Below are 9,387 nucleotides of genomic sequence, written 5' to 3' on the forward strand. Positions count from 1 at the left end.
GAACCCACTAACTGAATTCTGAATGTGAATTAATTTTGAACTTTTCACTAGAAGTCATCCCGAGATGAAGATCACTTTTCAAAGCCAACAGTTCTTTCTACTATCAATTCTGCATTTGATCCCTTGACCCCTAACTACTCCCTTGTGCTCCAGAGTCTGGACAACAAATCCATCTACTTCCTCTTTTAACAGTACTCCTCTGCTTGCTCTCAAGCAAATGCCCTGTATCCTTGTCTAGATGGCCTAGATACCTTTCTTTGGAAAAAGAGAGACCCACATTCCAAACTACTCCATTTCCTTTATCTCAGTTTCTTTCTGCTCATCTATTCACTCACAGAAATTAGATGTTGGTTATCATCAGCGTTTAACTGTCATAATCTGGAAGTCTCTAAACTCAACTCCTGGCTGGGTGTGGAACTGGCACTAGTGAGTATTTGCCAAGATGTTAAGACTGAGGTGCACCTTCAGAGCTGTGAGAAACTCTGCTACATAAGGACCAGAGCCAAGAGAGGTGGTGAAAAACTGTGTGCTCAAGGTGGAAAAACAGGGCCCAACATACCCTGGCCTAGGTGTGGCTTCTTTGGGGGCTGGGCCTCGCAACCTCTTAACTGCTTATATTCTCCAAGTTCCAGTCCAAGTTCCTGGCAAAATGAGTAAGTACATCATCCGCGTGGCCACAGGGGACTCGCTCCTGGCAGCCTCCAACAACCCGGTGCAGCTGTGGCTGGTGGGCGAGCACGGAGAGGCCGACTTAGGCAAGCGCCTGCCGCCACCTTGCTGCAAGGTCAGTACAGAGAAGGAGGTATGGGGCGGGCACCTGAGGCTGGCAGCGAGATTGCCTGGGAAATCTGGCTAGGGCTTGGGATCCCAGCTGAGAAACCCCTGGGAACACGTCAAAAATCTTGAAAAGTGGCATTTAACTGCCAGGGTGGGGGGGAGGAGAAAAGATGAGGTACTTACTAATCACGGTACACTTTTCTGGACACGGTGGAGAGACACGGGAGGAGGCCTGAGATCGATCCTCCGAGTGGGTGATGCCTCCTTACCTGTACCGGGGATTCAGGTGTTTCCGGGGAGAACTCTGCCGGTGGAGCTGAGCCAAGCTTCCCTGGCCCTATCGCCTTCTCTGAGGATCCCCAAAGTTGCTTTGAGACCTCTGTCCTGTCCAGCAGGAGACAGAATTTGATATCGACATATACCTGTACCTGGGGCGCCTCCTGCTGGTGAAACTACGGAAGCACAAACAATTTCTGGATAAAGATTGGTTCTGCAAGTGGATCGCAGTAGAGGGACCAGGGACCCAAGGCACAGTTCTTTTTCCCTGCTACCGCTGGGTGGAGAGTGACGAGATCATCTACTTGCCCGAAGGCACCGGTGAGGACTGTGGCGATGGTGGCGTGAGTGGGTGGGTGGGAGCGACACCTGGTGGATTGGGAGGGAGAGGCAGGGATACCATGGGAGGAAAAGAGGACAGAGACCATGTGACTGGGTTGGAAAACTGATGGATGGGGCCTAACTGGAGCGATATGAAAGGAAATCTCACCCTTTTTTGTCCCCATTGCCAGGCCACACTGTGATTCATGACCACCGGAACCTGTTTAAGAAGCACCGGGAGCAGGAGCTTGAGGAAAGAAGGAGGAAGTACAGGTGAGTCTGAGAAGTCTCTGTCCTTCTACCAGATCGTAAGAAACTCACTGCCCCACTCATCTCAGACTTCACGTTTGTCCTTCAGGTGGGGTTGCTGGAAAGATGGGTTAATCCTACCTATAGCAGGGAATACACAGCGAGATCTACCCAGGAATGAGCGCTTCTTGGAGGATAAAGATTTTGACTTCTCCTTCTCTCTGGCAAAAGCGTGAGTGCTAGAGACTCAGTACTTACATTTCAGGGTTGAAGTACTTACATCTTTTTAACTGATCTGTTTGCCGTGCTAATTCTTTCCACAGGATGAAGGACTTAGCCATCAAAGGACCACTGGATTTCACAAATTCTATAAGAAAACTGGAAGATTTCCAAAAATTTTTTCCTCATGCAAAGACTGCCCTGGATGGTCAGTCACCACTACCTCCTGAAGCCTATATTCATATTTCTCATCAACAGGTTTGAGAGGGAGAGAGAGAGAGAGAGAGAGAGAGAGAGAGAGAGAGAGAGAGAGAGAGATACTAGTAATTTCAGAAGCTCAGAGTTCTTTGTCAACTTCCCAAATGTTATCTCTAGAACGGGTTCGTGATTCCTGGAAAGATGACACCCTCTTTGGGTACCAGTTCCTCAATGGTGCCAACCCCATGCTTCTGAGGCGTTCCACATGCCTTCCAGCCCGGCTCGTGATACCTCCAGAGATGGAAGACTTGAAGTTCCAGCTGGAAAAGGAGCTCCAGGTGCTGGACTCAGTGCACTCACCATCTTGTCCCCATCTCCTCTCTCTTTTCTTCCTTCACTCCTTACCTATACCTTATCTCTCCATTCTTCATCCACACTCAGGATTTCTATTTTTGCAATATTGATATTCTACAATGGGTCTCTGTGGCATGCATTGTGGAGTATTTAGTAGTGCCCTTGGCTTCTCTTCTGCTCACTAGAGATTAGTAATAGCTCCATGCCCAGTTGTCATAACCAAAGAATCTCCTCAAGATTGTTAAATATAATCTGGAACACAAAATCTCCCTGGTTAAAAACCACAGATACAAGCATACATGTTTTCTTTTTAAATATATCCAGTTTGGGGGGAAGAACTCAAGACTATGAAGAGAAACAATAGTCTACGTATAATTTTGAAGAGAGCTGGAGCTACTAGGGATAATAGAAATATTTCTCACTAGATTAGGTGGAATTATGATAAGGGAAGAGTTTGGTTGTGGAAGAGAAGGAACAAAAGGAAAATAGGTTCCCATGGGACCTCCTCTGAGAAGACATTAGGCTCAGGAGCCATGCATTAAAGGGCAATGGTTACGAGGAAAGACATTGATGTCTAAAGTAAAACACTTGTGTGTATGTTAAAGGACACCACCCTTGCAAAGGACAAAAGAGCAGATCTAAAGTTGACCCTAATTTCCTTTATCTGTCCCCAACTTGGATCCTCCAGGCTGGATCTCTGTTTGAAGCTGATTTTTCCCTGCTGGAAGGAATCAAGCCTAATGTCATAATTTGTAAGCAACAATATTTGGCAGCTCCTTTGGTCATGCTTAAACTGCAACCTGATGGAAGACTCTTGCCCATGGTGATCCAGGTAAGAGGCACTAAGTCTTCTGTCCCTGGATATTAATCTTCTTTAGGGATTTAGACACACAGACTTAGACCTCTCTCCTTCTATAGCTCCAGTCACCTCGTCCTGGATGCCCCCCACCTGTGTTGTTCCTGCCATCAGACCCCCCCATGACTTGGCTTCTGGCCAAGATCTGGGTCCGTAGTTCTGATTTCCAGCTGCACCAGTTACAGTCCCATCTGCTGAGGGGACACCTGATGGCTGAGGTTATTTCTGTGGCCACAATGAGAAGACTTCCCAGTATCCACCCCATCTACAAGGTAATTCATCTTCTCTGTAGCTCTGTCTCTTTCCTTTATCTCTCGCACTCCTGGCCTTATGAGACATCAAGATTGTCTAACCTTGTTACATATTACATTAGTGTCTATTTATACACACACACACACCCAACACACATTACAGAAATACTCAAGGTTGGGTAAAGAGTGAGAATAAGTTTTAAAAATTTGGATTGAAGAGGTTGACAAGTGGGTAATAAATGGATTCAGGCATTACAGTCAGAGATACCTGTTTAAGAGTATTGATAATGGCTTATAGTATGTGTCATTGGTGTGATAAAAGGTCTTACTGATTGAAGTATTGGGTAGGAGGAAAGGGGTGAGAGAAAAATGAAAGAGGAAGCCATATTATGTTACTTGATAAGGAGAAGAACTGAATTTTGTTTTGACCATGAGAAGCATAAAATATCTTTAGAATTTCATTTGTGTATATCAGGAGAGTAGTTAGATAAGCATGGAGTTCTTAGAACAGATCAGAGTTGAAGTCAGTGAGGCACTTTAGAGGCATTAAGAAACAAAAGTCTCAGGGCTGGAGAGTTAGTACAGGAAATAGGGTAGCTTGCCTTGCATGCAGTTAGCCCAGGTTCGATTTCCCAATATCTCTTATGGTCCTCCAAGAACAGCCATCCCTGAGTATCACCAGGTGTGGCCCAAAAACTTAAAACAGAAAAGACAGGAAACAAAAGTCTCTAAAGCTATTGTACTAGATGAAGTTATCTAGGGTTTGTAGTTACAGCAAAAATTTGGCCTAGTTATAACTCCAGGGTGCCTCACCTTTATAAATTTAGATTAGGGAGTGTAAAGGGGTAAGAGCATGCTTTGAGGAAGGAAGAAAACAGAAATGTATGATCATTGTGGCCAGAATGTAAGTGTTTCATTAGGAAGGCATACTGAGAATCTATACATTCCTTAATGATTATATAAAGCACTATATAAAGTCAGAAAGAACAAATAAATCCATCAAATGAAGGGCCTGAAAAGGTGCTTCTGCGGCGTCAACAAAGTTACAGTAAGATATTTGTTAAGATGAAAACCCTAAATGTTACTCCACTGAGAAGGCACACATTAATCCACTGAGAAGGAGAATGGAAGAGGTTTAAAACCTGACTGGTGTGGGTTGAGGAGAAAAAGTGAGAAAAAATGCAAGATGCTAGGTAACAACAAGAAAACGTGTTGAAAAAGGGAAAATAAGAAATGAGAGTTTTCCTGTTTTAGGGTATCCAGTAGTGTGTGTGTGTGTGTGTGTGTGTGTGTGTGTGTGTGTGTGTGTGTATGCATACATGAATGAATGAGTGTGGAAGAGAGGGTTGGAGGGGCAAAGAGAGTGAGATTTCAGGGGATATCAGAGGAAGACAAGGGAATGAGGAAAAATATCACAGTGGGTAGGGTGTTTGCCTTGCATGCAGCCAACCAGGCTGATCCAAGTTCGATTCCTCCGCCCCTCTCGGAGAGCCCGGCAAGCTACCGAGAGTATCTCGCCCGCACGGCAGAGCCTGGCAAGCTTCTCATGAAGTATTTGATATGCCAAACACAGTAACAACAAGTCTCACAATGTTACAGGGCCCGCTTGAGCAAATCGATGAACAACGGGAGGACAGTGACAGTGACAGTGAAAGTTCTTTTATTGATAAGAATAACAGGGCATAAAATATAATTTACAGAGTATGCTAGTTTTTTGTGGATGAGATAAGAGAGTACTAGAATTTTTACAAATGACATGATACTGTGAAAATGAATGAACTCTTTGACCTTGGAAGACCTGGGGAAAGATTTCCTCAGCTCTCTCTTTTTTTTTCTACCTAAAAATTTTTTTTAATTGAATCACTATGAAATACAGTGATGGTTACAAAGCTTTCATGATTGAGTTTTAGTCATACAATGATCAAACACTCATCCCTCCACCAGTGTACATTTCCCACCACCAATGTCCCCAATATCCTCCCACCAGCCCCTCCCTCTGCAGCAGGTACTTTCCTTTTTACTCTCTACTTTGGGGTATTATGGTTTGTAATACAGATACTGAGATTCCTCAGCTCTCTTGATTCAACTTTTAACCTAATTCAGGTTCAATAGGAAGTCTAATTTTCATGAAGATCAATCTTTTCCCGTTTTCATCCTTGTCCTTTCATTTTTCCTCTACCTTTTGGATTCTAGTAACACTCTTATTTGACTGAGTCTCATTTATTTTCTTCCACAAACAGCTCCTGATACCGCATTTTCGCTACACAATGGAAATCAACATGCTGGCTCGAAATAATCTTGTCTCGAAATGGGGAATTTTTGATCTGGTATGAAAAGGCATGGGAAGAGAGGGAGGAGGGATGGATGATAAAAAGAATCTCCAGAGTATTCCTCATTACTGACTCTTCTTCCATCAAAGACCTCTTCCCTGTGTGTTTCACACCTAGATTACCTTCTCCCTTAAGAACCTAAGTAGGACCAATAGTCTCCATGACTCTAGAGGCAGATCTCTCTCCATTTCTCCCCTGATGTAGCTAACTCTAGTTTATATACTTATGGTGTTGTCCTCAGGTGGTGAGTACAGGTAGTGGAGGCCACGTGGATGTTCTCCAGAGAGCTGCAACTTGTTTGACCTATCGTTCTTTCTGCCCTCCTGATGATCTAACTGACAGAGGGCTCCTGGATGTGAAATCTTCTCTTTATAGTCAAGATGCCCTCAGGCTGTGGGAAATCATCAGTCGGTGAGAATGAGAAAGTAGATCTTATTGGAAGGAAGGAGGGGTCTGATTGGCCAGAACCACTTAATACTAAATGCCTTCTTCCCTGGGTTTGCAGGTATGTGGAGGGGATAGTAGGTCTATTTTACAAGAGTGATGAAGCTGTGGTGAATGATACAGAGCTACAGGACTGGTGCAGAGAAGTCACTGAGATTGGACTACAGGGGGCCCAGGACAGGGGGTAAGACATAGTTTACTCTCCATTAGCCTTTGGTTGCCTCGCCCCATCTGTATATAAACTGTACCTTCTAACAACATCATAAAACCCTTTACCTTGAGATCCTGAGAATTCCCTAACCCGCTCCAGATCTTACTTTAGCTATCTTTGTAAGCATTCCTAAACCCCCAAGTCTCCTTTCTTACTCTCCCATGCATGCAGCATTCATTTTCTCAAGCCCAAAGAACTTTCTTTCAAACCAGACACTTCTCTTAAATATTTTCCCTCACATTTTGCACTCATGTGCTAAGTTTCATGCAAGTTCATGAACTTTTGAGTCCAGTAGGTACTAAGTTACCATTTTGTTCTAAAATTGTTTTGTTTTGTTTTTTAAGTGTTTCTGGCTGGGAACTCTGTATTGTGGAGTTTGCACATTTTCCTCATGTCCCAAAGATGTAAACAGAAGGGATATTGTTGTGTCTAAATTATTCTTTGTGTGTGTGTGTGTGTGTGTGTGTGTGTGTGTGTGTGTGTGTGTATGTATCCTGATAGAAGTGGAAGGGAATCCTGTTTAGGGTTGGTTCCCACCTTGTGACCTGAGTTTCCCTGGTTACCTTTATCCATGAATTGGAATAAGTAGGTTAAAAAAGAATCAATAAATGGAATACAAATTACTGTTCAATGCTATAAGTATGTTTGGGTCTTTGTTTAAATCTTTGTTTAAGTTTGATGACATTTTTTGTAATATAAAATAGGACTTGAACTCATTTGTATCAATTTATAGTAAAATTGTTTTATTGTTGTTTTATTTAGAGTTTTATTTAGAGGGTGACATTAAAGTGAGGCCTTATTTTGAGTCATAGATTCTAGAGGCCATAATCACACATGAGAAATTCTTTTCTGTATCTCTAAATATTTTTCACTGACTTGCTTGTTTTATAAACTGATCTCAAAGATTCTAAAATTCTCCACATTTCCCCAGGTTTCCTGTCTCCTTAGAGTCCCAGGTTCAGCTTTGTCGCTTTGTCACAATGTGCATCTTCACATGCACTGGTCAGCACGCGTCTGTTCATATGGGCCAGGTAATCGGCTGTAATTATTTCCCAGAACCTCTGTGGATATAGAAATGTGTTGGTGTGAGATATAATTAACCTTGAATTCTAAGTGACTCCCTTGCCTACAGCTGGACTGGTATTCCTGGATCCCTAATGGCCCATGCACCATGAGGAAACCCCCTCCCATCTCTAAGGATGTGACAGAGAGGGATATAGTGGACTCCCTGCCAAATCTCCATCAGGCCCGCTTACAGAAGACCATCACAAAGTTCCTTGGCAGACACCAGTCCGTTATGGTTAGAAACGGATGCCTGGGTTTTTATGGAGGTGGCCGCATATAGGAGGGCCATTATACTAAGCTGAGGATCCACAGTAAAATGATCCATCTTGTTTTCACCTCAGGTGGCCCTGGGACAACACAAGGAAAAATATTTCTCAGGCTCTGGGCCTCAAGCTGTGCTGAAGCAATTCCAGGAGGATCTGGCTGTCATGGATAAAGAGATTGCTATTCGGAATGAAAACCTGGACCTGCCCTATGAGTACCTTAGGCCCAGCATGGTGGAGAACAGTGTGACCATCTGAGAAGCTTCATCCATCTCTGCTTCAAAGCTCTGCCTTTCCTATGTATTCTGTCTTTCTTGGGCCACATTCTATGGTGAACAAATTGTTCTAGAAGCTGTGGTCAAGGTGCCCAAAGTTGCTACATGATATAGCTCTAGGGAACACAAGTGATGCTTCTCATTGTATTTCTGGAACATGCATTTGTCCTAGGTTATCCTACACTTCTTCACTCTTCTCTCCAAATGATATTGTTCTATATATCACTGTAGCACTGTCCTCCCATTGTTCATCAATTTGCTCGAGTGGGCACCAGTAATATCTATATAAATTTTTTCTATATAAATTTTAAAAAATTTATTGTTATTGTATTGTTGTCGCTATCTCTAATCAGATATATTAGTAGTGTTTCCTTTTGTTTGGGAAGAGCTAAGTTCTCTTTACGTGTTTATCCCTTAATATATAATATCAACCCCTTTTATTACCTTTTTTAGCTTGAAGGCTATTTTGCTTGATGTGAGTATGATTGTTTATATAATTTTTTTTTATTTTAGAATTCCCAAATAATTCTCAGTTGTTCCAGGAACCATTCCTGGCAACACTAGGTCAATCAAGCCGGTAGTTCAGTGCTAGTCCTCAAATATACAGAACTTCTTGGGTCCTGTGGCACTAGGGAACACTAAGGCAACTCTGAAGATGCTCGGGAGCCTTCAGAAACACACCAGGTGATGCTTGGGGGCCTCCAGGACTATACCTACTGATGCTTGGGAAGTGACGTGGTACAGGAGATGGAACATAGATCATATTCATGAAAAGCATGCACCCTAGATCCACTATCTCCCCAGCCTCTGCCAAAACATTTTAAAGGTTACTGTTTTCCTGTATGATTGTTTTCCAGTCTTTCATGTGTGAATCTCCTATAGGCAGCAGAAAATTTGGTTGGATGTGTTCCCAGATCCATATGGTCCTCAGGCCTTTTGATTGAAGAGTTCAATCCATTGACAGTTAGATAAATTATTGACATCAAAAACATTTATTGCCTTTTTCTGTGAGAATTTTGGGTTCTATGCTCAAGGATCACTTCTGACAGTGCTAAGCGGACCATAAGTCTTAAGGACATAAGATGTAAGATATAAAGACATGACATAAGACACACCAGGCAATGGGCCGTCCATGTTGATCGTTACTTTGGGACATGCTTTCTGATTCTAGGTGCTCATTTAGGCTACCTGCCAGTAGTGATGTGTGGACTGAAAGAAAAAGTGTTTATATAGGTATAAGCAAATGCCATTTACCCTTTTATTGCTTCGCCCTTAGCTTGGGATGGGTGGGGTGCACC

At 43.0% G+C, this 9,387-nt stretch overlaps 1 protein-coding gene across 1 annotated transcript; it reads left to right on the forward strand.

Moving 5' to 3' along the window:
- The first annotated feature begins 649 nt into the window (after positions 1-649).
- LOC130024405 (polyunsaturated fatty acid (12S)/(13S)-lipoxygenase, epidermal-type-like) lies at positions 650-8,072 on the forward strand. The gene is made up of 14 exons (XM_056115141.1): positions 650-784; positions 1,173-1,374; positions 1,566-1,647; positions 1,733-1,855; positions 1,947-2,050; positions 2,218-2,378; positions 3,083-3,226; positions 3,313-3,522; positions 5,742-5,828; positions 6,073-6,242; positions 6,337-6,459; positions 7,418-7,517; positions 7,619-7,786; positions 7,893-8,072. Exons 1-14 carry the CDS (start codon positions 650-652, stop codon positions 8,070-8,072), a joined length of 1,989 nt encoding a protein of 662 aa, XP_055971116.1.
- Positions 8,073-9,387: the final 1,315 nt, after the last annotated feature.

The sequence above is a fragment of the Sorex fumeus genome, unplaced genomic scaffold (genome assembly GCF_029834395.1).
Source record: "Sorex fumeus unplaced genomic scaffold, SorFum_2.1 ptg000028l, whole genome shotgun sequence".
Classification (NCBI taxonomy): Eukaryota; Metazoa; Chordata; class Mammalia; order Eulipotyphla; family Soricidae; genus Sorex; species Sorex fumeus.

What these genes read in the sequence shown, in the direction of transcription:
- LOC130024405 (XM_056115141.1), top strand. Translation starts at nt 650, where the DNA reads ATGAGTAAGTACATCATCCGCGTGGCCACAGGGGACTCGCTCCTGGCA. An exon ending in GTATCCACCCCATCTACAAG is followed by an intron (nt 3,523 to 5,741) that starts GTAATTCATCTT and finishes TTCCACAAACAG; the next exon opens with CTCCTGATACCGCATTTTCG. An exon ending in CGTCTGTTCATATGGGCCAG is followed by an intron (nt 7,518 to 7,618) that starts GTAATCGGCTGT and finishes CCTTGCCTACAG; the next exon opens with CTGGACTGGTATTCCTGGAT.